Source organism: Gigantopelta aegis, chromosome 6 (genome assembly GCF_016097555.1).
Source record: "Gigantopelta aegis isolate Gae_Host chromosome 6, Gae_host_genome, whole genome shotgun sequence".
Lineage (NCBI taxonomy): Eukaryota > Metazoa > Mollusca > Gastropoda > Neomphalida > Peltospiridae > Gigantopelta > Gigantopelta aegis.
The window spans coordinates 29,723,710-29,751,387 of NC_054704.1; the positions used below are offsets into that span (position 1 = coordinate 29,723,710).

Sequence of the window (27,678 nt, forward strand, 5' to 3'; positions counted from 1 at the left end):
TCTCCATGATTAATTATTCTATCAGTAGGGAACCGGAAAATTCTGTCGACATCCAACAAGACTTATTGGAGACATTTGTGAATTATTGCTTATCACGAAATAAAAAATATTTGGTTGTTAACGCCCGACAAACCATCGGTTCGGATTCGTACGCAATAAATATCGGATATAGGCTGAAATAATATTAATGTGTGCGCGCGTATGCAGATATTTATTGTATTTAACATGATTTAAATATTTATAAAGCATTGTACAGATAAATACATTCAAGATTCTTGTCGGGATTTCTTTTCACCAAATTATTTAAAATGTTATTCGGTATTTGGAATAAAATTAAATGATACATATGAAATTTGAGCTATGGTATATAAAACATTACAATCAGGCCCGTAGGAACGATATCTGGAGTTGGGGGGAGGGGAGGGGGCACAATCTGTAGTGGAGGGACAGAGTCTAGTTGGTGGGGGATGGGGGGAGGGGCAAAAGCCATATTTTAAACCGGGTATATAAAAGTGGGGCAATAGTCCCCCTTCCGACGTCTCGGTTGCTACCGACCTCAGAATGGTCAGAAATGTAACTGTATTGCATATACAGCTATTTAAATTAGAAGCAAGATTATTTAACCTAAGAAAGATGTAAGTTTTATTTATAACAGATTAGACTAGCCGACAGCTTGATAATATAGCTACAAACTCAGGATGGTCTCTTTATTATAAACCCATGAGGGTTTATTATGCGCAGTCATAAGGTATCAGTCATAAGGTACTTCGTTTGAATGTTTGAAGCAAACATATTAAGTACCATGTCAGGCCCGTAGCCAGGGGCGGATCGGGGTATCGGACAATCCCCCCACGCAGGATTGAGAGTTCCTCTCAAATAAAAATAAAACAATCGCATTTTACATATAAAAGTCCTTGTCCCCAAATGACCGGGATAACGTAGCAAGAACGTCTGTCTGAGGTTCCATTTGCTGAAGGTTCGATCCTCCTCGGTGGGCCCGTTTGATTATTCCCCGTCCCAACCAATGATCCATCAAAGGACGCCGTGTATGCTATCCTGTTTGTGGGATGTGAGAAGTATGCCATGTATCATTTATTATAAATACATTGGTACGACTGAAAACAAACGGTTTCTTGTGGCTCTGTGATCAGGCCATTTTACATGCATACCACAACTTAATGCAACTTAACGTATATTTCGCAACAAAAGTTCGTGTATTATTCTCGAGTGTAACCGGCGTCATCTCATTGTTTGGCATATCTATCTATCTATCTATCTATCTATATATATATATATATATATATATATATATATATATATATATATATATATATATATATGGGGACCCCCCCCCCCTCCCCCGTCTACGGCTCCTCACCTTTGGCGCTCGCGTTTGATGAGTTCCGTTTACATGAAATTTCGATCCCTCCACCCCGCTAATCATGCTGCCTACAGGCCTGAAGTTATATACAATATTCATAAGTTAGACCAAACATCAAATTAGGATCGTATCGGGTTGCATGGGTCTACCACTCTGGAAAAGTTGTTGAACTTTATGTTATGTATAATCATGTACGTTATAAAAACGTGTGATACTTGCATACCATATCGATGATATATAGGACTTCTCCCTATGTTTGTAAATGTGTATCAAAGTACTGATGGTATCACTAACGATCTCGACCAATGTTCTCAGGTACAAAATACAAAATAGTAACCAAACACTATTGTACATACAGATATATGTTTACTTCAAACTGATCTTCATGTAAAGAAGAAGATGTCATCTTCTAAATTCTTCAAAACAAACAACGCAAACAGCTGCATTGAGACTGCCCGACTCAGCATCGATTTTTAGTGCTGAAGTTTGGGCAGTCATTAAAGCCTTAGAAGAAATCAAAGATTCAATAGCATCCAAGTTTATTATTTTTACTGACTCAATTTCGTGTCTCCAAGCTTTACGTAATATGAAGCTGGACCATCCCTTAATTGCGATGGTGATACGAAAGTGTGTCTTTTTATCCATTGCCAATAAAGTTATTGTATTTTGTTGGGTGCCCAGCCATGCTGGCATCAGGGGTAATGAAAAGGCAGATTCTGCTGCCATGTCTGCTTTGGATTTGCCTCATGCCAGGGTTGGTGTACCATATACCGATTTTAAACATAGTATTAACTAATTTATCTTTTCGACTTGGCAACATGATTGGGACGGTGCGGTTACGAACAAGCTTCATACCATCAAGCCAGTCTTGGGAGAGTGGCAGTCCTCCTATAGACAGTGCAGGAAGGATGAGATTGTCTTGTGTCGTGCCCGCATCGGTCATGCTTACTTGACCCATTTATTTATCTTAAAGAAAGATCCTCCACCTCAGTGTGTGCACTGTCAGTGTACTCTGACTGTGCACCACATTTTGGTGGAGTGTAAATATGTGTCAGCAACTCGAAAAGATTTATTTGGACAAAGAAATGTGATGGAATCATTTTGATTCCATCCAGAAATTATTTTACAATTTTTACGTGACACTGAGTTTTATTCTAAATTTTAATTATATCTATCTGTGATATTTGTATTTTTACACAGTCCTTTACACTGTATTTTTATTGACCTGTTGAATTTTTATATTGATGTTGATCATCACATTGGGTTGCATTAACCATAGTTTGACACCCAATAGCCGATGTATTTTTCGTGCTGGAGTGTCATTAAACATGCATTCATTCATTCATTCGGTTTCTGACGTCAATCTAAGTTGTAGGTTTTCGCGTGTGACAGCTCATATGTTTTAAAACTTCGTAAATATCAGATATTATTTCAAGTGAAGTTGTATGTATCTGATATAAATGATAGTGAAAATGTACCTACCTGTCTGTACGACCGTTTCACTCTTTTACTTATTTGTATAGTGCACATGTATCAGTGGCGGAACCAGAAAATCCATTGGGGGGGGGGGGGGGGGGGAGGGGGCAATGACATAATGCGGAATGCCAATGGAACTTTGGGGGAGGTTTAGAGGGGATCGTAAAAAAATAATTAAAAATTAATATATAATAAAATTATAACTTTCGCAAAATTTGGGGGGGAGGGGGGCGGTCCCCTGCCCTCCCCTAGATCCGCCTTTGTGTATAATTCAATATTATTCAATATGAATATATTACACGAGAAAGAACATTTTGTGAAATGCAGTTTATGCTTATATAAATCATAAGGCATTTCACCGAGGAAAAAGATAAAACACTGGAAACATTAAAAATGCCAAACATAACACAACTGCTTGTGATAATAAATCTACAAAGAATTGCATTCGAATCGATGCTAATGAATATTGATCGGCAAGCGTACTGTGGACTTCACCGTTGAGAATTAATCGATTTTAGATTTTGGGGGGTGGGCAATTCATATTGGGTGGTGCAACCCACACTATATATGTATGATTTTATAAAATGTAAGTTTAAAAAAAAAAAAAAAAGAGCGGGGGCCATCACCCCCGTGTGCCCCCCCCCCCCCCCCCCCACCCCACGCCACTGTCCACAGAGGCCCGTAGGGACGTAAATATGTGAAGTCGGTAGGGGAATACACTATAGTAGACGGGGGAGGGAATACAAACACATAAAAAAGCATCTTAAAGTAAATTATTTGAATATAAAACTAGTAGTGTGTATGTGTGTGTGGGGGGGGGGGGGGAGACTCTCCTAAGAATCAGTGGATAGCAGGATCGATCGTCCTGGATGGACACGGCTTTTCCACGTGCCAGTTGGTACTCAACAACCGGTATTCCAAAGGCTGTGTTATATACTGTCCTTGCAAAATTCATATGAATGACCCCTTGTTGCTTAATCGGTAAGCCTGTAGCTTAGCTCGAGTGTCCTCCAGCGCTGGTCTGTTTATATCTTATACCAGCTAGTGTACGATATAGGCTAAAGCGACCACCGCGGTATCGAGCCCCCCCCCCCCCCCCCCCCCCCTCCGCGTCTCTCTGTGTCTCGGTCTGTCTGTCTGTCTCTCTGTGTCTGTGTCTCTCTCTGTCTCTGTTTCTGTCTCTCTTTCTTTGTCTGTCTGTCTGTCTGTCTCTCTCTCTCTCTCTCTCTCTCTCTCTCTCTCTCTCTCTCTCTCTCTCTCTCTCTCTCTCTCTCTCTCTCTCTCTCTCGATAGCCATGTTTTTGTTGTTTGTTTTTTTTTTCCCGATATGGCAACTCCCCCTATCTTTCAACTTCTTTGGCTGTCCACCTCCACATGCCAGTCCTTGTCTCTCCAACCGCGACAGGTGCTTGTCTCTTGTGGCTGTCTGTGTCACACACCTGCCATTCCCCATCATCTTTTAGCTGTGGCTTAGTCTGATCACTTCAGAGATTGTTCAGTAGTTACTTCTGGCATTGTTAAGAGGCACTTGTAACCACCTACTATGCTCCCCTACTACCGGCGGTCGTTAGTTAGTGCCGTGGGTAAGACCAATATAAGCGGCAGGTGACTAGGATGCCAGGTGGGTGCAGGGAAGTAGACACAGACTGCACCCTTGGAGGAAGTAGACAGGTAGGCGATGATGTGGGCAGTTCAGAAGACAGAATTGGAGGAAACTGTCAGAAAGGGTCGAAACAGATTGAAATCGAGGGAGAAATTGGAAAGTTTTTTTTATATTAAAATAATGAGAATGGTAGGCAGAGGGTGATAGATGAGAAAGATGAATGAAAGTGTGAGCCAGCTTTGACGGGATCTGAACCACTGTCGTCAGCTTGATTGTCCAGCAGCTTGAGATAGCTTTATGTTAGATACCGAAAAGCAATAGTTTAATATCTACTTAGGTGCCGTTAAAAAGTATTCCTTTCCCTTTTCATATGCATTATATTGTGATAAAAAAATTTTTTATCACTGGCGTGGAACCTTATTGACATCATATCACATAGAGTTATTTCCCATAGTGTGACGTCAAGTAATGGCAGATATTAGTGGAAAGTAGGTGGATTTAGACCGATTTATTTATTTAGTCATAGTCATTTGTAAGTTCGTTTTCAAATAACTGACTCATATGTGTACAAATTATAAAGCTACCAATAAGTTTGTTATTTTAACACCATTTATACTGTTTTAAACGAGTATTGACAAATAATATTGCTCATTTGGTGCATGTTCATTATTTTGTTCAGGAAGAGGAACATTACGTTATTTATAATAATGTTGGCTTGCCTAGGTATGATCAATCGTATGATCAATCGTATGTTCAATTGCCAATTATGGACTCAGTTGTTTTTCACACCTCAGTCAAGGCCACATCTGGTACTTCGAAGGTTATAGTATTTACTAACCTGAAAAAAAAAAAAATTCCTTGTTCAAGTTGTTGCTTTTTTGTAGAAGTAAGGTACATGTATGTAGTAGCAGCACATTTCCTCTCAAAGTGTAATGTCAAAATAACCGTAATAGATAGAAAACAGCCATAGTTTAACTTTAAATATGCAGAGGTATCATTAAGTATCCCTGACCTTTCTCTCCCTTAAATATATATTATCTAAGGTCGACGACATCACTTTTTGCACCATTGTTTTGGCTTTGTATATAAAAAATATGACATATCCAATGTTAATTTTTATATGATTTATTTAACGAATATGGTACTTTTTATTTTTTTGATCATTTAAAACTTAAACTTAATATTTTGTTTCACTTTGCATTTCAGTAAACTGGTGTATGATGTTTCCATTTTCAGAATCTTGAAATAATTTCAATGCCAAATTGCTATTTAAAAAGTTTTTTTGAAAATTACTAAGGTGCCTGACTGTTTGAAGATCCAGATACCGATTCCAAACCCTGAGTGAGTGCTCCGCAAGGCTCAATGGGTAGGTGTAAACCACTTGCACCGACCAGTGATCCATAACTGGTTCAACATGGTTTGTGCTATCTTGCCTGTGGGAAGCGCAAATAAAAGATCCCTTGCTGCCTGTCGTAAAAGAGTAGCCTATGTGGCAACAGCGGGTTTCCTCAAAAAAAAATCTGTGTGGTCCTTAACCATATGTCTGACGCCATATAACCGTAAATAAAATGTGTTGAGTGCGTCGTTAAATAAAACACTTCTTTCTTCTTTCTGTTTGAAGAAGATTTTATAATTTAAAAAAAATTACTGTAAGATATGTCATATTTTTTGGTATAAGAAGCCAAAAACAAGGGTGCGAAAAGTGACTCATCAACCTTAGGAAATCCTTAGCAAAAATACAGACCTTGATGTAAAAAAAAATTTGAGGGGAGTGATTAATTGCTCCCCTATCTTAGATTATGGATAGTCATTTAATTAAGATATTACCATACCGATACCATATAAATACACATTCTAGAGGGAGCTAAAATTTGTTTCTTTGAACTAATCGCATAGGAATGACAAGTAGGGTGAATAATAGCTGTCCTTAACAGATGAGGTCTGAAAATGTATGGCTTTTATATATTTTTTTCTCTTCAGCTATGCTGATTTAATCTGGGGTTATTTTACAATGTATTTTTCTTAGCAGTTTTAAATCCAGTTTGATATCCTTCAAGTTTGTGGTTCTATTCTTCCAAAAATATAGCATTAATGTTTGTTTAAAGAAACATGTTTCATATCTTTGTCAGATGATGTTAGATGATGTCATAAATTATGTACATGTATGGTGTGCATTTATAGACCCCGTAAGGGCATCATTCCAGCTTATCTATCTAACAATATTAACTGGAATGATTGCTAAACACCTACACAATCCACTGCATGATGTCGACTAGTCCACTTACTACAGTATACCAATACATGTATGTTTTCTAATACTTTTTTGCCTTCTGGAGTTATGTTATTGAACAAATTACCAACAAACATTAAACATTCTTGATTGTATAAGTGCTTTAAAAAATATTAAATGGAATTTAAAAAAAAAATTGCATCCTATTCCATTTGTGCAAGATGATCACAATTTTACACTGTGGTCTTTGTCTGAATACTGGTGGTAGCAATCTCGTTCAGCTGTGCCTTTACTCCAGTGCCCAATTTTAATCATTATGATAAGTAACATATTTTTATATATGCTTATTTGAATCAAATTATAAAATGTACATATATCTGTTATGAAATCATAACTTTGATATTAGAAGCATTTTTATTGAAATATTACTCAATATATCAAGATATTAATAGATAGATAGTTGTTGTTTTGTGAGATAAAATTGGTTTAACAGAAATTCATCAATTTTTAAAACTTATTTTAAATTTTATTGTTATTGTTCTATAGTGATTTGTTTATTATTTTATTTGCAGATATTAACACTGACTGGTGTTTGATATAAGACAAGTGACAACAACGTACGGTTACCACTATCAGATAATTTATAACACCTAATCCATAGCCACCAATCAGCATGGCTGCCTATGGTAGAGGATCGTTTGATGGATTTTCATCATACCAGTCATCCGGGGGATATGCCAAAACAGGTAACTGAAAGATCATCCTTAAACAAAATTTGATTTACTGGAATTAATACTGCCAGAAATATTTTAGCTTTGGGTTTGTATTGCATTTAGTGTAACTTTAAAAAAAAAAAAAAATATATATATATAATAACTGCCTCATCACACATTTATATTGCTCAAGTATTGTGAATTTGACACTATGAGCAATTGCTTTCCTTCATAATTTCTCACCATCAGTTTTTAAATCATAAGCACTAATTATGAATTTTGAAAAATATAGAACTACATGTATGTCACATTGTTAGTGAATTTTACATCACAAATTTAAAAAAAAAAAGTGTTTTATTTTAAAAAGAAAGTGTAAAACCATTAGTCTTAGCAATTTTATTATAAACTAGATTGTGGTAGTCAAGACTTAATTCTGCATGAGTCTTGTTTTATTTGCAGCTAATACAAAATGTATCTATGGTAGTTATGACAATTTTATTGGGTATATATTATAATTATAATATTTTCAGCTGATGGTGGAAGTGAACACAGCAGGCTGGCTCAAACAGTTGGGAATAATATACAGAAAATACAACAAAATGGTGAGTATTTTTGTGGCTGTTTTCAGTGTGACCACCAGGTCCTGTTTCTTTTAGCCTTTTTTTTCTCTTTACTACAGAAAATAGATTGTTGTAATTTAAAAAAAAAAAAAATTCAGATTGAGAGTGTGATATTTTTATGATCTGCTTTTTGTGATTTCAGTTACACAGATTCAAAAATTGGTTACCCAGATAGGAACCAGGGAGGATTCGGACGATATTCGTAATAGAGTGTAAGTTTTAAGTGGTTTATTTAGGTTCCCAATCTATTGGCAGGGAATCTATTGTTTTTACTAACATTATTATTATTATGTTTATGTTTATTTGTGTTCCCTCTATTTTGTCATCTTGTAAGAAAAGTTGTGGGCCAATTTAGTTGAAATTTGTTAGGTATGTATAGGCTATATGTATTGGCCTCTATTGTGAATTAGGTATAAGGTCTGTAAAACGTACAGGTAAAAACTCTTAAAATTCTAGATTTAATTTCTACTGCCTATCTACATATCAGTATTAAAATATTGAATTAATCCGATTCCTACTTTTGAAGTAATCAGGATTTCTAATGTTAACCCCACCTTTTTATTAATATCTAAAACCTGAAAATCAGTGTAACTCAAGAAGTTTTCAAGTTAAAACAATAATGTTTGCACTGTTTTATTCAACTCTTTATAGAGCGTAATAAACTGTTGATTTACATTTTTTTTTTTTTTTTTTTTTTTTTTGATGGATTCTTCAAATGAAAAATACTAATTTTTGTACTGCTTTTATCTTTAAATCTATGATGGACATATCACTAAAATTTATATGTTAGGATTGAGAATTTACCTTTTTATTAGAAAGTGCAATGTTATTTGTTGATATGGCAAGACAAATGAAACAGCACTACCAAAATACAATCTGCACCTGTGGCTACTTCAGTGGTGTCTGGCAATATACAACATCGAAGTGAGCTCTTTGTTAATACATGGCAGCCATAATGCCTTTGTGGAGACTACTCTTAAAGCAGCTATATCAGGTTTTGTAAGTGGGTTTTTAAAAAGTATTATTGCTGTTTCTAATAAAGTTCAGGGACGACTTGGCTGAAATTTGGTAGTTGGTTAGGAGACATAGTGTGTATGAGGGTGGTGTTGGGGTTATTGCTACAATTAAATAATGTATAAGTGTGTCCAAGTAATAACGTTTACAGCTATTATAGCTTGGGAATCTGTCATGGCCATAGCATTTGAGGGGTGGGTGTGCCCAAAACATTTACTTCTTTATGTTTTTATGTCTGTGTATAAATTTATAAAATGAGTTCGTGCCCCATCCTCATCTTTCAACTATAGCACATGTCTCCTCTCTTCACATATTCTTACAGTCCTGCAGTAGTAAATGAAAATTTAGTTAATATATTTAGGTGAAACAAAATAACTTGGAGGAAAGCATACATCTGTTATTAGAAATATTTAAATAATAACTCCAATAGAAAAAAAGAAGAAAGTATGAAATGTATTGTTAGGGTCAGACTACCAACTGCCAGCACAAAGTTGGCCAACGTTCTGCTCTCACGACTTCTACAACTGTCCAGTTGCTAATCTGAGTGCACTTACAACAATTTTTTTGTTATGTATGACTTCTACAACCGATTAGTTGTTAATCTGAGTATACCCTTCGTAAGTTGGCAGTTGGGGAAAATTACAACGCAACTGTTGAGTTGGCTATCTTCATCATGCCAGTTGACAGTCTGAGCCTAGCATATATATATATACTGATTTTAAAAGAATAATTCTTATTGCAGTCACCAAACCACCCACTACACCAATCAACTGGCGAAGGAAACAAACACATATTTGAAAGAATTGGCTCATCTACAACCTCCATCGAACCCTTCAGAACAGGTGAGATACGGCATGTCACCTTTTTAGTATTGTGAACATAAGCTGTCAAGCAGCATATTTTACTAATGATTGTAACCACTGAATACACTTTCAGGGTTTCCATTATCTCTAGTGATGTGCTGTTAACCATGGAATAAGTTTAGTTTCGGTTATAGGAGAAAAACTGAAAACCACAACCATGGAGGTAGAAAAATATCTTTCATTCAGTTTCCAGTTTTTCTTCTTTTAAAAGTTAGGCCCTGTTAGAACATATTGATTGCAACATACAATTGACAATAACCCAACCATTCAGGGCTAGCTCTGCCACTCGCCAAATTCACCATTTGCAAATTTTAGGAACAATTGGCGAACAAATTTCATGTAATAATTGGTATTTTGTCGGGAAATAACTGTGATTTAGCATTTTTAAAGATCAAATGTTGACGATATGTTTTTCTCAACAAGAGCTAGCCCTGCCATTTATTCCCCAACTGGTTTAAGTCTTTCAATCATACAACAGATTCAATGGTGCATAATATTATACGCAATTAGTAAATATCACATGATCAGAGACTCTTTAGCTATATTTAGAATTGTCTTGCTATAATTTTATCTTCAAAGTTTAGAACACACGTATCATAATGATGATAATAATAATAGTAATAATAATCTTTATTTAAAGAAGGTGACAGGTTTAGTATCATACTAAAGTATGAATGAATTCAGGGTTTCCACATATAGAGTAAGCCTATCTGTAGGCCTGCAGGTAGGCTGTCGACAAAGTTGCAGAGTTCATAGTTAATGATGTTTCGATGACTCCGGTTCATGTTCATCCATCAATTTAAATTGATGATGTTTTTTGACAATTTGAAAATGATGTTATACCGCAACTGAAAATAATTTTGTCGGGTAATGTGGAATCACTATGGCAGCGTCATCTGAAGAAATATATATTTGAATGGGGAGGAAACATGAAGAGTTCGGATGTAGTTTACTAAGGACACCAGCTGACATTATGCATGCCTACCACAAATCTGCAATACTTGGTTATATAAATGAAACTTTGGGATCATCAGTTATTTTAGCAGTTAGCCCAAGGCCTTTATCCTATGCCATAGCGTATGGTCTAATGTGTGGACTACTTGTTCGCTTCAGTGTAGACATTTGGTATGTATTAGCTAATTTCATTAATTGAAAACTATTACTAATATTAGTCCATCAAAAACACAGTATTATTACCTTTACATGTGTGTTAAATTGTTTCAAGGAATGCACTAGTATTTTTAAACACTTTGATCCAATATTTTGGAATGGTTGTTACAATGTGGTGTTGAGCACACATGCACATATCGTAGTGTCTATGATAATGAGACATTTAATGACAATGCTTTAAAACAAGCAAAAATCTTATTGGTACTGTTACTTTGATGTACTTATTACTTTGTTGAATAACAACAAAATAAGTATATAAATTTTCCACAAGCATTAGACCAACTTATATGATGTACTGTAAACCGGATTAATATTATGACATGTTTATTGCACAACTATGCACCTCAGCGCATGTTATCGATGTTTAAATTTAGCGAATGACCTGTATCTGTAAATATCCCCACTAAATTGCCTATATCGGTCTGAAAAAACACACCTCAATGTTCTGTTGCTGTTAAAAACTAAGTAGAAAACTCGTTATTTTCTATATCATGTGTGAAAACCAAGATTTTTTTATATTATAATGTATATTTCAACTCATTCATTTGACCTTGTATTGCAGAGACAATGGAAAATGCAGAAGGAGAGATTGACAGAAGAGTTCAGTGATGCCTTGAAGAACTTCCAGACAACACAGCGCACAGCGGCTGAGAAGGAAAAAGCTAGCATGGCACGCGCAAGAGCACATTCCACTGTGGAAAGGGTAAGATCTTTTCAAATCACATTATTATATATGTGAAAGGGTAGGTCATTTCTTAACCTTTAGACTACAAAAACCATGTTATGTGGGTACAAGTTTATAATTTTTACTGACATATATTCACTTAATGTTTTATAAATACGTAAAATAAAGTACATATATCAATCATTAAGTATTCTTTTCGTGGGTTTTTATAATTTTTGTGATATTTTAAATCAGTTAATGGTGTTTAAAATTAGGAAAAAAATCTAAAAAGTTGTGTTTACTTACGGGCATTTGTGGCCAGCTGTCCAGTATTTATGTCACTTATTCCTGATAACAGTAGCTTTCTGGCCAGAATTAAAAAACAACAACCGAACTACGATTCATATTGCAATATTTGGTGATTTTCATTGTTGGTAAAACGATCAAATTTATTATCAAATTAGCTATCACAATCAGCTATCGATCTCTGAAAATGACCGCGATCTTCTGCCATTGTTGTCAAGTGAAAATACTTGCCGTAAACCACTTTTTGAACTCAAAATTCCAAGCTATTTTCCTATGAAAAACAACAAACAAAAGCTAGCATGCTGTAAACTAAACAGTTTCCTGTTAAGAATTTTTTTTTTCGGTGAGTGTCATGTGCAAAATGGCAGGAAATATGAATTGGGGAATGCACTGTTTACAGTGTACAGTATATCGACTGGCGTAGTCAGAAGGTTAAATAACATTATGTGTGTGAAAAGGTAGGGCATTCTTAAATCACTTTATCAGGGAACATATTATTCAGTATTGTGTTGTGATTCACTAAGCAGGTTTTAGAGATCTCTACACATTTTTAAAACATTAAACAGTAGTTGCTAATCAATTTTTAATTGACTAGAAATATTGTTAATCAAGTTTTTAAAAATAAAGTGTTCCCTGTTTATTATATGTGAAAGGGTAGGGCATTCTTAAATCACATTATTAAATTATGTATGTGGAAGGGTAGGACATTCTCAAATCACATTATTAAATAATGTATGTGAAAGGGTAGGACATTCTCAAATCACATTATTAAATTATGTATGTGGAAGGGTAGGACATTCTCAAATCACATTATTATCTGTGTGAAAGGGTAAAACATCATCAAATCACTTTGGAAGACTAAAACATTATCAAATCACATTATTTTGTGTCTGAATATGGTTGGACATTCTTAAATCACATTAATCTCAAAATTAAGGAATAAATATGATTCCCCTTCTCTTCTTATTGGATTGTAGGATAACAGCAATAGCTGTTTAATGACAGGATATCGGCCGTATCTTGTTCAGGCCAAATACACTAGTGTTAATGTTGCTGGATAAAACCAGTACCCAACATCAATAGCCAGTTATTATTTATATATATTGAGAGTTTTTTTGTGTGTTTTTTTCATATATATTATTTTCTTTCAGTCACCTTTCATGGATGAAATCCCACCTCCGCCAGAACAAGACTTGATGGGTACTCCAGGGTAATTAATCATTTGGCCACATTTAAATTTGATTTATTATAAACAATTACATATGCTTGAAAAACAAACAACTGTGTATCATTTTACTCTCACATACAAAGTTTCACTTATGCATAGCTTTCAAAATTAATAAGTGAGTCTTAGATCTGTTGTGTATCTTGTTTGCTGAATAAATACTTCCCTTATAATTTTTCTGCCAGTTAATTTGTTTTCAGAATTGGAATAGGTTTACATAGTTATTCAAGAAAATGAGATATGTATTAGTATCGAACCGGTCTGACCAGAGGAGACAATAAGTTTTTTCTGTCTGTCAATTTGTCCCAAATATAGTTTTCCTGACTTTTGTCCACAATGCCTCAAGAATTGCTGAATTGTTGTGTATACCTGTTACAGATCAAGTTTTAGACAGTGTTATGGCCCTTGATCACAGGAGATACAAATATTTGTGGATTTGGTAGGGGTAAGGTAATGCTTTAGCAGTTCTCTCAGAATGCTTGTTATTCTATACAAAATTTGGTTGTTTTTGTTTCAGTTTCTCTCAGACAAAAGCAGTCCTTCAAATGGAGCAAGACATTGACCTTGATGGTTTGAGAGAAAGAGAAGAAGCCATTAAAAAATTAGAGGTATTTTCCATCATTGAATTCTACTGCATGCATATTCAACATTCTAATTTTAATTTTAATTGCCATCTTCAATAATGGACTGTCCGTAAAAGTATTGCAGCTAGGGGTTAGATATCAACATTATTAATTGCCTATCTACAAGAATCTTGTACATAATGTTCCTACTTTCAGTATGATGTATTTTTCTTAATTCTAACATTATGTTATTAGTCCGCTATTGGTCCATCCCAGAGGGAACTATAGGTCTGTCTGTCTATCTGTCCCACATATAGTTTTCACAATGCCTTGAGGTATTGAGCTGAAATTTTGTGTTTAGCTTTATCGTGTACTGTTACAGATCAATTTCGACTTTCATGGTGATTTATCCATTTTTGACAGAGTTGTGACCCTTGAACTTGGGAGATACCAAAAAATAATTCCAGATGTATTTGTCACCATGCCTTGAAATATTGAGCTGATATTTTGTGTATAGCTTTATCATGTATCAAGTTTGACTTTCATGGTGATTTACCCATTTTTGACAGAGTTATGGTCCTTGAACTTAGGAAATTCGAAAATTTGTTTTTCGCCTGTTTTTCCCCCAATGCCCTGAGGTATTGAACTGAAATTTTGTTTATAGCTTTATCATTTACTATTACAGATCAAAGTTGACTTTTATGGCAATTTACTCAGTTTTCACAGAGCTATGGCCCTTGAATTTAGGAGATACAAACATTTGTTGTGTCTGGTATTCTTTAGCAGTATTCTCAGAATGCTTGTTTTACTAGTCATTTGTGTTTTATGCATTTTGTTACATATTATTATCATTGATCCTGATCACTAGTAGTTGTTGAAATAATTTTAATCCAGTGATCATAATATGACGTTTTCTATGTTAACTAATGCATTTTACTTTTACTTGCAGAGTGATATCATGGACGTAAATCAAATATTTAAAGACTTAGGAATGCTGGTACATGAACAGGGTGAAGTTTTAGGTACGTTGGTTTGGTTTTCATCATCAGAGGAAAGATGTTGTAGGTTAGTTTATACAAGTGATAATAACGCTGGTAATAACAGACGGAAATGTTGAAAGAGGTATTAAATAATAATAATAATAATAACGTGAATTATACTATTAATAATGTTAAATATAGATGTCATTAATAGTAGAACTTTCTACATGAAAAAACTAATCCTGGAAATAATATTAGAAGACATATTTGTGCAATGTAAAAAAAAAAAAAAATGGTATTACAATATATTACAAAAGGTATTTAGATGAAGATGTAAGTAGTATTATAACCCTTGCCTGCTACCGACCCTGGTTGAGCTGCTTATGCTTCCTTGCACTTGCCAGTGCGGGCGACCCCATCTCTTCCCCACCCCCCACCTCTCAACCCTTTCCTGTCTTGGACGGATGAGCCGGCAAAAGTCGACACCTGCGACCATGGCAGGTGTGTGCTACAACAGCTTGTTCTGAATGTGCACATTAAAACCTATGATCTGACCTGACCTCAGTATTATAAAGTTTCCTCTATAAGCTTGTCACATCAATACACTTGCTTATGGTTGGCCTGAAGAAGGCAACGTTTTCTTCAATACTTCAGTATTTTTGTTTTAAAATATTATTACAGATTGTATAGAAGCCAATATAGAAAGTACCCAGATACATGTGGAGGAAGGAACTTCACAGCTCAGTAAAGCCCGGGACTATCAGGTACGATGAGTGTTGTTGCTTCACTAATGAATTGCATGTGCATTTCAAATGAAAATGCTATGCTGTTTTAAGTTTGGTCTTTTTGTTGTTCTTGCATGTTAAGCTTTGTTCAGATACCTCTGGAATGTGGACAGTGCTGGGGTTTTTTTTTTTTGTTGAAATATTCAAATTGTTTAGTAATAAATTCATGTAAATACAGATTACGAATTTGCAATTTATTTATTTTATTTCAGAGTACTTACATGTATTACTTAATTTGTATCTAATTCAATTTTCTAACTGATGATACGGAAATGTCCGATATTGACCGAATGGTTCGGTCGAACACTTTCTCGAGCACGGGTGGGGTTCAAACCAACAGAATTCTACATTTGTGATTCACTGAAAACTTTTAGTTGGTATAAATATCAAGTGTTTATATTTTAATACTGTAGGACAGTATTCTAATCAAAATAATTTTACCTGATTTTTTTTTTACACCGGAACAAATAAAAATAATTCTATGCCTAAAAAGTAGAACTGCAGATCACAAAACTAATTTCGATGACACTTTATTAATATATTTCTTCAAGTAAAGAAGATATTTAAAATCAACAAAGAGTGATTATTTTTTAATTTCTTTTACATTTATTGAATGCTATAGGCATTTATTATGAATATTAATGTAGCCCTTGAAGGGTTAAAAAGTTTTGTTATGTTGAAAATCAGTGTTATTTGCTTAGAGTTTTTGCTTTGTTGTTGTCTTATTTTGCCTGCTGTTTTGTTCAGTTTTTGTTTTACTTGTTTGCAGTCAAAGGCACGGTGGAAGAAATGTTGTTGCATCATCGTACTCATAGTCATTCTCATTATTGTTGCAATCATTATTACTATAATTGTGACTCAGACCCAAAGTAGTAAATAAAGGTATTCAACTATTTGTATTTCCCCTTCATGGAGCTTTTAAGCTTGGGCTTTGGCAAAATATGTACTAAAAGCTATTATTTCTTTTCATAAGTACACACACACACCTACCACCTCCACACACACACACACACACACACACACCCCCCCCCCCCCACGTGAGTGGTCTGGTCCGAACATCCCAACAGCCTAAAATTCTTCACTGTATGCTCCCTGTAGTCCAGTCATGTGACTTCAACTTCCTTCTTTTCCTTTCTCTTGTCTAGTTTGGACATGTTTTTTTTTGCTCTGTTGTTTGGAGTCAAACTTTGGGTTTTTTCGTTCTACTTGTGTCTTATTATGGTGGATTCGTTTCCTCCATTGTTTTATAATGCTTGTCACTATATTCTTTTGGCTTCTAACGCTTGTTTTAAGAGTTATTTATTCCAAATTTGTTGTGTTTTGCTGGGTAACAATGCATGGTTGCCATTAGATGCATCGGCACCCTCGAAGCTGTGACCGTAACCGATCTTCACGGACACCATGGACTATCGTCGCTGATCTTTGGCTGAAGCAGCTTCCAAAGTTTCTGAAGGTTCCAGACGGGACAGTCCATGGTTCGGTTCAGCTGCGGCTTCCACTACTGACGATCACCTTGCCTGTGCGCAGATTATGAGAGCAGATGCGTCTCCGGCTGCTTCCGTTATAGATACGGATTTGCGGACTACATGACGATGAGGGGTTGCCTGGCTGCGGTCCACGACATGTTCCATCACGTCTACTTCCATCAACGCATTCCAAGAAGGGCCTGACACCGATGATTGCTTCAGATGTTCCTTGATGGCCGGTACTTTGCAGGTCGGTGCTACCGATGATGTTGCAGAAGACGTTTGCTTCCATGGCTGCCACGGTTTCTGCGATTTCAAGGCGGGTCCAGTGACTGTTCCAGCGACACCTGTTTCTGGCCCTATCTAGACTTCGGCTGTCTTGATGTTTCCGGATGCAGTCCAACCTGCGGCTTTGCTTTTGCTGTTATGTCGCCTGCGGCAACTGTGGAAGGGACTTCAGCAGTTTCACTGGGTTAGTGTTCTTCATACTCTTCTCGTGACCTATCACAGGTCCCACGGACTGTCGTCACCGATCTTTGGCTTATGTTAGCTTCCAGGCTTCTGAGGGATCCCGACGGGACTTTTTATGGTCTCAGTCTCCAGCGACTGCCATTCCGTCCGTTGGTCTGCTTGTGCTCGCCTTAAGAAGAATTTCCACATGATGATCCAGCCCCATCTGTGGTTGAAGATACAGTGTTCGCAGTTCATATGACGATGCGTGTTTGCCTTGCTGCTGTTATGAGATGTTACCGTCACATGCTATGGAACCTTTGACGACATGTCCCGCTCCGATGTTTGCTACGGACATTCTGCCTGATGACAAACTATTTTTCCATGAATACTAGCCGTTTGATGTTTGCGTTGCTTCACATCCATGTATATTGGGAATATAGGGTAGTGGGTCGCTACGCCGCTGGTGGTTCTTGACTGTCTAACAGGATGACTGTTCCGATGTCCCGGTTCCTGCTTCACTGCACACTACTGGTTCATGTAGTGTTATTGAAAGATGTCTTCCTTATCCTTATATTTATTATGAATATTACTGTTGTACTTGAAGGGTTAACAAGTTTTGTTATGTTGAAAATCAGTGTTATTTGCTTAGAGTTTTTGTTTTGTTGTTGTCTTATTTTGCCTGCTGTTTTGTTCAGTTTTTGTTTTACTTGTTTGCAGTCAAAGGCACGGCGGAAGAAATGTTGTTGCGTCATCGTACTTATAGTCGTTCTCATTATTGTTGCAATTATTATTGCTGTAGCTGTGACTCAGACCCAATCTAAAAATTAAAGGTATTCAACTATTTGTATTCCTCTTCATGGGATTTTTAATCTTAGGCTTCAGCCAAATATGCACTAAACGCTATTTATTCTTTGAATTAAACATTTACAGTGCATCATTTTATGTGTAATTATTGAATGTCATGCAGGTTTTCTTTCTTAATATTCATAAATTATGATTGTAATAATGATTTAAAATGTTAATATGTGTGTCTTACTTATGAATTTGCATAATACCACTGATAGTCTTCTGTGTTTCAAAAGCAGTGAGATATATTAGTTACATACATGTACTTCAGTGGATGACAGACAAGTTAAGACGATATATAATAAGGTAAAATATTTGTATTTAGAACAATTAATGAAAAAGAACCTGTGCATAAAACAAGATTAAATTGCACAAAGAAGCACACCAAAAAACTGGTTAAATAAAAAAAAGTTTGTTTTGTTTGATGGCACCACTAGAGCACATTGATTTATTAATTACCGGCTATGGATGTCAAACTATTTTTGGTAATTCTGACATACAGTCTTAAAAGAGGAAACCCACTACATGTTTCTATTAGTATCAAGGGATCTGTTATATGCACCATTCCGCATACCATGGCCTTTGATATACCAGTCGTGGTGCACTGGCTTGAACAGAAATAGCCCATTAAGCCTACTAATGGGGATCAATCCTAGATGGACTGTGCATCAGGCGAGCACTTTACCACTGGGCTACATCCAGCCCCTGGTTAAGTAAAGCCAATACAATAACTATAAATCAACATAGGTCAGACCATGTCTTTTTAGATATGCGAGTGCAATTGCACTCATACAGCGCACGTAATTTCAATCTGGCGAGTGTGAAAAATAACACATGTTACACTTAACAAACAGCGCATGTAAAATAATTTTGTGTATTGATTGCCACTATTTACCATATGTAGCTGATAAAAAGACCCGTTTAATAATACCAGAAAACAAAAGTGACATGAATCGTAGCGACCATGCAACCTTTTACTATATGACTGGTACTTATCTTTGCTATACAGATCGAAAAACACTGGTTTAATAGACATCTTTGAAGACGGACCAATTCGATCAAACTCTTTTGCCTATTTAATTTATTATTAATTAGAAACAGTCCACTTTTGTAAGGTAATAGATCACAACATCTAATAAGGCTAACTCATATAGTTATGGAAAAAAATGGAATTGAATTAAATAGCGTTGACTTGACATAGATGTCAGAGCCATTCGTAACTAGTAGTGGTAGATCAAATGACGTGTTACAAAATGTTGAGGGAGGGAGACTGGTTGCATAATTGTTGAATTAAAAATGCCACGTGAATGCCAATGCCCCAACCAACACTATCAAGTGAACTAATACGTTTAACAAGTTATTTAAAAAATAAAAAATAATAATATAACCGTAAATAAAATGTGTTGAGTGCATCGTTAAATAAAACATTTCTCAGAACCAGTGAGGTTTTCCCATCCCAACTATCATAAACATGTTCGGTGTACATAATAATGAAATTCAAGAAGAGTTCATTCCTACATGTTTAGCTGCACGTTCATCAAACCATCTAACACTGAAAAGGTATCTATAATTGTTTGCATCAAATTGTCTGAATAGTACATATTGTAATTAAATTAGTGTATGTCATAATTATATTTCTATAGCACTGTTCCTGAAATTTTTGAATAATTCCATTTCTGAAAAGGAAAAGAAATCAGACTACACTAATGAACCAAACAACATAAAATTAGAAGAAAAAACATTGGTTTATTAGTTAATTTTTTTAACATATGTCTCTACATTTATATATACCAATTACTTCATAAATTAATAATGCTTGGTTTTCGGTTGCCTTAGCATCTTGGTGGGTGCGATTTTTCACTTGCCTAAGTGTTTTGAGGTGTGCAAATTTTCTCTTGCCATGGTTTTTCAAAAGCCAAGGACTGCACAGGTCATAATTTCTCAGCTTGATTGAGACAGTATGCTTGATTTATAATGTTTGCTTTGCATAGCATTGCATGCTGTTTGTTGCTCTTTTTTTGGGTGTTTTGGTCTGTGATCTTATTTGACTTTTTCTTTCTAGTGCCTCACCTGTTAGCTAATGTAAAATATTATGCTCTATATATTCTCAAATCCTTTTCCCATTTTTGTATCTACAGTCCTTCACATTTGAGGGGCGTTATTGCGCTTGTGTGCCTAAACACACCTTAATTTTATCTCAGAGGCATTTTTTATAGTCCACCTAGAAATGTAGTAACAGCATGCCTTCCACTGGTTGTTTGAAAAGCTGCTTCAACTACAGCAGCCCTCAGTATTTGAATGTCGTATTGATTGCTTTTCAAAACTTCATTTTGTCAATAGGATTATGTGCAAAGCTTTGTTCAAGATTTTTCCTACAGATCGTAAATCTCTTGCCCTGAGCTTAGTAATTTATCACTCGCCTGATATTTTCAAATGTGAAGGACTTAACTAATATAATATTTTTATTAGTCCCCTACCGGTCCAACCGGACGGGACAATAGGTTTCATTTCCGTCCTTCTGTCTGTTCACCTGTCAAATTTTGTGTATAGCTTTATCAGGTACTGATACAGATAAAGTTTGACTTTCATGGCAATTTTCGATAGAATGATGGCCTTTGAACTTGAATGTCTGGACGTTTTATTTTTTGCAATGCCTCAAGATTTGCCAAATTTTCACAAAGTTATAGCCCTTGAACATGGAGATAGGAACATTTGTTGGTCCTAGTAGAGGACATGTACTGCCTTAGCAGTATTCTCAGAATGCTTGTTATATTATGTTTAATAGGAAATACTGTTGATGTTATCAGTAATATAATCTTTCATTTTAAAGTTTTCTTTTAGTTTAAATTTTGATTACTGTACTGATTTATGCACTGTGTATTTATATATAGCTACAATATCTACTTGTTCTTAATATTGATGTACAAAAATAAAAAATTGGGAAAATTTAAACATTTCACTATGGTAGTTACAATTTTTACCAAATGTTTCAGCAGCAGCCTTGTAATGTCCATCTTTACTTAGACATAAAAAAAACACAATTGTGCATTTCTAGGAACCCGACCTATTTTGAAATGCGAAACCCACATTTTGGGGGGGGGGGGGGGGGGGTCTCAGCTTAAGAAGTAAAAATGCAAGGTATAGGTGTTACTTTTCTGTCAGCAATGATGACAGCGTCAACTTTTGCATTATAGTTTCACACAACCTATAAGTCTTAGATCAATAAAACTTGGTTTATAGTTGCATTTACGGATGTTCATTACCGCAGGCGAAACACACCCTCCCCCCCCCCCCCCCCCCCCATCTGTTCAAAACATTTTTTTTTTTTTTCAATGTATTTTCCCGGGGAGCATACCCCCAGCCCCCCAATAAACTCTGCTCACCATATGTGCAGTCCACACTTCCGGGCAGGGTTTCTGCAAGAGGGTAAAATGTGTATAGCGCCATACTTAAATTTTTTGGCAGATTTTATTTTTTCAAGTTAACCTTTTGACAAAATTAATGATTCTTTATCATTACTGTATGATTTTCTTAACCCTAACCTATTTTCTTTCTGGGGGAGGCCCCCCCCCCCCCCCCCCCCCCCCCCCCCCCCCCCCCCCCCCCCCCCCAAATACCCACTATCAACTGCGGTTGCATTCAGCACACACATTGTAAATATTCAATTTCATAGCACCATATCCAAACATTTCTTTCTATCCGAAACACTGACACCCCGTGCCAGGATTCCTGCACACGGACAGTGCACAGATCAATAAGCTTATGGTAGATAAGACATTTAATTCAGTAGAATTTTTTGGATTTTTTTAATGAATTATTATTACCCCCCAGTTGTTTTTAGCAATATGTAGGTGAAAAGAGTAAAAATGTAGTTTAAAAAAAACACCCAATTTTTATAAAGCTTTGCTTAATTTGTTTCTCCAGCATGTCCCCAGGAACACACAATTTGTTACACCATAAGAATATTAATTTATTACATACCTATTCAATCTTACTATAGTGATAAAGACATTTTTAAACCGTGTGATAAATTTATCTTGTATCGGACATACCGGTATGTGCAATCTGGACCGGAAGTTGTAAATGGGGAATTGATTTTTTATTTTTACTGAAGTAGCGCCTTTTTATTAATGATTTTATGTTTGATTTACAAATTACGTCACATCGTATTTGAAACATTACACAAGATTGCCACAGAGTATGAATCTTAACATTAAGAAAATCCATGAAAGGAGTATTGATTAATAGATGAAAGAAATTAAAAATGGCTTTTATAAAAAACAAAAGAAGGTATGTAATAAATACAAAACTTCACATACATTATTTTCGCTTCCTATTTATTGCTACGCGGTCTCGTGGTATATATTCCTGCGCAAAATAAACTTGTGCAATAAATAGGAAACGAAAACAACGCTAGTGAAGTTCTGTATATATATTAAATGGCTATTCCTATGTGAAGATGGACATTACATGTACATAGATAATAGAGTTATGTTCCCCTGATGAAGGCAGTGAGATGCTACCTTGTATTTTGATAGAAATTGTTACTAAAAATATGTAAAGTCTTAATAGTGTAAAAAAAAAAATTCTAAGTGTTTTATTGTAAGTGTTAATTTATATTGTGATGTTCTCAGTATTGACAAAAATGTGGTTTTTATTGCAGGGCAAGTCCCGACGGAAGAAGTGTATAATTCTGATAATTCTACTTATTGTGATCGTCATATTAAGTCTGATAATCTGGGGATCCACTAGATAATCAGCAGAGGTCACTCCTGATCTACGAGATTCTGTGGTTGAACCAGGACATACGATTATACCACTGACTTCCCTGTGACGATTCTACCCCGACAAGTTTAAATTATTACCTAATGTAATAGGTACTCGACATACGACCTGTTTAATGCAGTGCTATTTGATGTGCATATTAATTCATTATCAACTGACTTACAGTTACATAGACATCAGAAGTGGGGTGGGGTCGGGTGACTTGCTTTGGGGGGGGGGGGGGGGGCTCTGCCCTCCATTTCTGGATAAGGGTGGTCAGAAGGATGAACAACATAAGAATTTGAATTAATATTTTGTTTTCTGCTGTGATGAATTCTTTGGAAAGTTCACAAGAAGTAGTTTACAATTTATTAGTGTTACCAATACATGTTAGTACAACTAAAGTTGACCAGTTGCTTATATATTCCAACACCTGGGAGTTAGAGTCTTATACTATTGGTAGTTGACATATACCTTTGTCAAATTAATGCATTGCTCAGACTACCAACTCCCAGCAGAAAGTTGGCCAGCTTCTGTGACAGTCCAGTTGGTAGTCTGAGCACTCTTGGAACTTGATTTTCATCATATACGACTTCTATGATGGCTGTCATATCTGATTCAAAAAATTAATCGGGCCCGACAGTTGTTGCCAGTCTGAGCACACATTACAACTCAACGTGACACCCAGTTGTTTGTCTGAGCACATTCACCACTCAATGCAGCCGTTGAGTAGCCAACTTTCCGCTGGCTGTTGACAGTGATCCTAGCATTAAAATCTGACAGTTGTTCACACACATACACAAACAAAAGCTTATACCAGAAAGAAGATAATGGATCTGATGGCTGAGCTGGTTTACTAGTTGTTTCTCAAATAGCTTAGTGGTCTCGCTGACAGGTCTGTTTTAGTCTTTATCTGGGATCCAAGCTGCTAGACAAAAGTGATTACAGGTTGTTCTGCACCATGTTCTCAATCTGCTTTGACATATCTGGGTCATGTCATATCAACTAAGAAAGATCATGTTTCTTTAAGGGTGTGTTTTTATTTTTTGTTTTTTTGTATTGTACTCTTATATAACTCATCATGAACAATTATTTGGTATACATTTTATTAGAAAACATTGGAACAAAATATTAAAATATTCAGTTGTATTATTCTTGTTAAATCAAGCTATTAACATCAGGGCTTTAAATATTTTCTTTGTAAATTGCTTCTGTTAGCAGAGGCATGTTAGCCTCTTTGTTCAAGTTATTTAATCTAGTGGTATGTGGACACTAATGGGGTTTCTGGCCCCTTAAAGGGATCATGAAGGTTGTCACAGTCACTGGTAGAGACTGCTGGGTTTTCTTTTAAAACTGCTTGGTAATATACTTGTAAATAAAAGTAATAGGAATATTGGTCTGAACAAAGTGTACGAAACAAACATTCGGTCACACTGTGCAATAAATTGGATGTCCATTTAAAATTTTCGAGTATATTATGGTGCATTTAATACAAGAAAATATATTTAAGACTGAAATTACTATGATTTTGTTGCAGTCTAAAGTGCAGAAAATGTAATTATATCATAAAATAAACCAAACCGTGAATGTTGTGTGGTTGATTTCTTAAATTTTACACCACACACAGCACAGACATTCCACTGCTATTAGAGTTGTCACCAAATATCACCAAATATTATCATGTCATCTTTGCATATTATATTAATATTACTTCATATGTAAAAATACTGTGCTATAGCTAGAATTCAGTGGAGAAGGGTTGCACAGAAGTGTTACCAGCTATAGCATTTCATTATTGAAAATTGTGCATGACAGCAGGCTAAAAATGCTTTAATATATAATACAGTGAGACCACGATAATCCGGACTCCAGTTGTGTGAAAAGCCTGCCTTACGGTCAGCCGAAATACAAAACAAACTCTACACACTGTAAATGTGTTTGTGAATTCGCATATTCAGCTTTTAGAACCAGACGGCCATTATCCAAAACAAAGTGTAAAAAATTAATACAATTTGCTTCACTTGACTGGTGGTAATTACTTACAGCTGATCATACAAAAGACTAATTTGCTCCGAGGTGACTCAGGTATGGCCAGTAAACACCAGGAGAAAAAAAACTAAATAGCAACAAAAGGTCTCACACCTCTAAGTATGTTTAGATGTAGATCCTGTTTGATAGTTTTGCTTCAATGTGGGAGAGCCAGGGTTCACTGATATAGGTTACTGTTTTGTTAACATTCATAAAATGTAATTAATAAAATTAAGATTAACAGTCACTGGTAAAACATTTGTTCATCTCCCCCATCTGATCCTGAATAAAGCTAAGTCTTGCCCTGCAATAGCAGGTATAAAAACAATGACTTATGTACATGTATAAACACCTATATTTATCACGTTATTAAGAATACACTGCTATTTAGGAAATAATGGGACTAAGGAATAAATACTTTTAATAAATTTGGTCCAACATTTTAATGCACAACTGAAGGCAATAACCACTTTGCAAAATTAGAGGTTAAACTTGACAACTAAAATTGTATTTATTTAAAGATTGTCTATGATTTCTTTTACATTCATTGGGTATGAACAAAAAAATCATCCACAAACTGAATTGGCAAAGCCGTTCTCACATAAGTTTGCAGATGATTTCTTTTGCTCATACCCAGATGAACATAAAAGAAATAACAGACAATACTTACAATTAAATTTGAATCATACAGGCTAATAATAACACTCAAATGTCATACTTTATTTTAAATAATTTTTTATCCATAAACAATAATGCTCAATAAGACAACTTGCCCATATAAAATGACGTCATCAGATATGACGTTCCCTGACGATGTAATTTTTGTGTTCAACAAAAAATGAATTTATCCCATTGCTACTTCTTGATCAATGGGATGACGTTACATTGTAATGAATGTAACAAATTTAATTATTAAGCATACACATGCAGTTAAGCAAGTCTGCAAAGTAATAATGTCTTTCCCATTCAAAAAGACATAACGTCGCATATTTTGAATCATTTTAATATCGAGTAATGGCTAACTGGAATTATAATTTAATATAGTATTTACGGTACTAAACTTTTATTAACTCCTGAAATTATATGATAAAGATTTTATTACCGTCATGTGTTTCGGTACTGTCAATATATCATTCATATATATATATTAGAAATAAAGGATGTATTATGAGAAATATTCAATTTATGTTGTTACAGTCTTAATTTGTTGGGTTTTTTATTTATCTCACAGTTTATGTGTGTCATGTCTATAATATTAAACATATACTAACCAACTTTCATAGGCAGCATTTTATTGAATGTATGCCATAATTTTTATCAATCAGATAACTAACTAACATATTTAGTGCCAATACTGAAAAAATATGTTGTTTGCTGTAAGCCAACCAACTCTTTAAAATTACACAAGTTTGTTTTGGTTTATAATTTCTACTTTTTATTTTATCTTTTCGTTTCATAATATTTAAAAAACCAAAAAACCAAACCCTTGTTAAAAATGAAAAAAGAAGCAGTTATCAGCAGACTCTACCTAATGGTGAGGAGGGTTAGAGGAAATGTATATATATATGTCCCTAAATCATGTTTTATTTGTTAACAGAATTGAATAATGGTTGAAAAAAATAACAACAATTATTTCCAAAGTAAAGGTGACTTACACAGGTGTAGACTAAATTGTATTGATGCATTATTTGAAATCTACCAGAGCAATATCATTTTGTCTGTGATGTTTTTTAGATCGTGGCTCACAATTTAAAGGTGTTGGATGTTAATTTTTCTTTAAATTGTCAAAGTCATAGGTCTGGGGGTTTTTTGCTGAATTTTGAGTAGGAATCAAGTTTTACCCCTCAAATATTCATCTGTAATTTTGAAGTAAGTAATGTAAGCCTTGCTTTCTTCTATTATATTGTGGGCTTGTTTGTTGGTTTTGTAGTAAAAATGATCATGTGAACTTCAGTAAAATGTTAATAATTGTGTCACGACAATATTTAAAAATAATTTATAGACAAAATTGATTTAACATTAAAATTGTTATTTTATCATACAATTAACCTTATGCTTGTCTCTGTACCAGGTGTCTGCTAAGCAGGTGAAAATCTTTCTATGGAATAATGTTTGTGTTGTTCATATATTGTGTCATTGATAATTGTGTTTGTTGTTTGCACATGTATATTTGTGAAAAGCAATTCTTGTACAATGAAGATATAAATGGCGAGTTGTAAATTTATTCACTCTTTTGATGTTTGTCACTTATAATTTTGAATCAAAATTTTACATAATTCATTATGCTACACCCCTCTTAAACCATCCCACCTTTAGTATGTAGTTACTTTTGTAGTTATTTTGTCGTCTTTAACAAACAAAAAAATTTCAATTTCACAACAATTAGCCAAACAAAATGAAACCAAAAAGATTTTTTTTTCAAACTCTTATTTCATTCCATATTTGAGGAATGGAGCCTGATGAGAGTGGTAAAAACAGATTGATGTTTTATTTATTATGAAAACTGCTTAGGCTTGTTTGTAAACATT

General features: G+C 35.0%; 1 protein-coding gene across 5 annotated transcripts; it reads left to right on the plus strand.

Annotated features, from left to right (window-relative positions):
• Window positions 1-4,920: 4,920 nt before the first annotated feature.
• On the plus strand, window positions 4,921-25,771 carry LOC121375434 (syntaxin-7-like). Of its 5 annotated transcripts, none has more exons than XM_041502885.1 (12): window positions 4,921-4,948; window positions 7,263-7,436; window positions 7,934-8,005; window positions 8,166-8,235; window positions 9,780-9,879; window positions 11,633-11,773; window positions 13,192-13,250; window positions 13,783-13,873; window positions 14,778-14,850; window positions 15,490-15,572; window positions 18,230-18,342; window positions 23,022-25,771. In XM_041502885.1, the coding sequence occupies exons 2-11, from the start codon at window positions 7,364-7,366 to the stop codon at window positions 18,338-18,340; spliced, it is 873 nt and encodes a 290-aa protein (XP_041358819.1). In that variant the 5' UTR covers window positions 4,921-4,948; window positions 7,263-7,363; the 3' UTR covers window positions 18,341-18,342; window positions 23,022-25,771. The 5 variants fall into 5 exon arrangements, with proteins under 5 accessions (XP_041358819.1, XP_041358820.1, XP_041358821.1 ...); XM_041502886.1 differs by lacking the exons at window positions 4,921-4,948; window positions 18,230-18,342 and adding exons at window positions 5,670-5,826; window positions 16,363-16,475; XM_041502887.1 differs by lacking the exons at window positions 4,921-4,948; window positions 23,022-25,771 and adding exons at window positions 5,670-5,826; window positions 16,363-16,475.
• The last annotated feature ends 1,907 nt before the right edge of the window (window positions 25,772-27,678 follow it).

Coding starts and splice junctions, on each gene's coding strand:
- LOC121375434 (XM_041502885.1), top strand. CDS start 7,364: ATGGCTGCCTATGGTAGAGGATCGTTTGATGGATTTTCATCATACCAG. Junction 7,437..7,933: donor CGGGGGATATGCCAAAACAG/GTAACTGAAAGA, acceptor TAATATTTTCAG/CTGATGGTGGAAGTGAACAC. Junction 9,880..11,632: donor CATCGAACCCTTCAGAACAG/GTGAGATACGGC, acceptor CTTGTATTGCAG/AGACAATGGAAAATGCAGAA.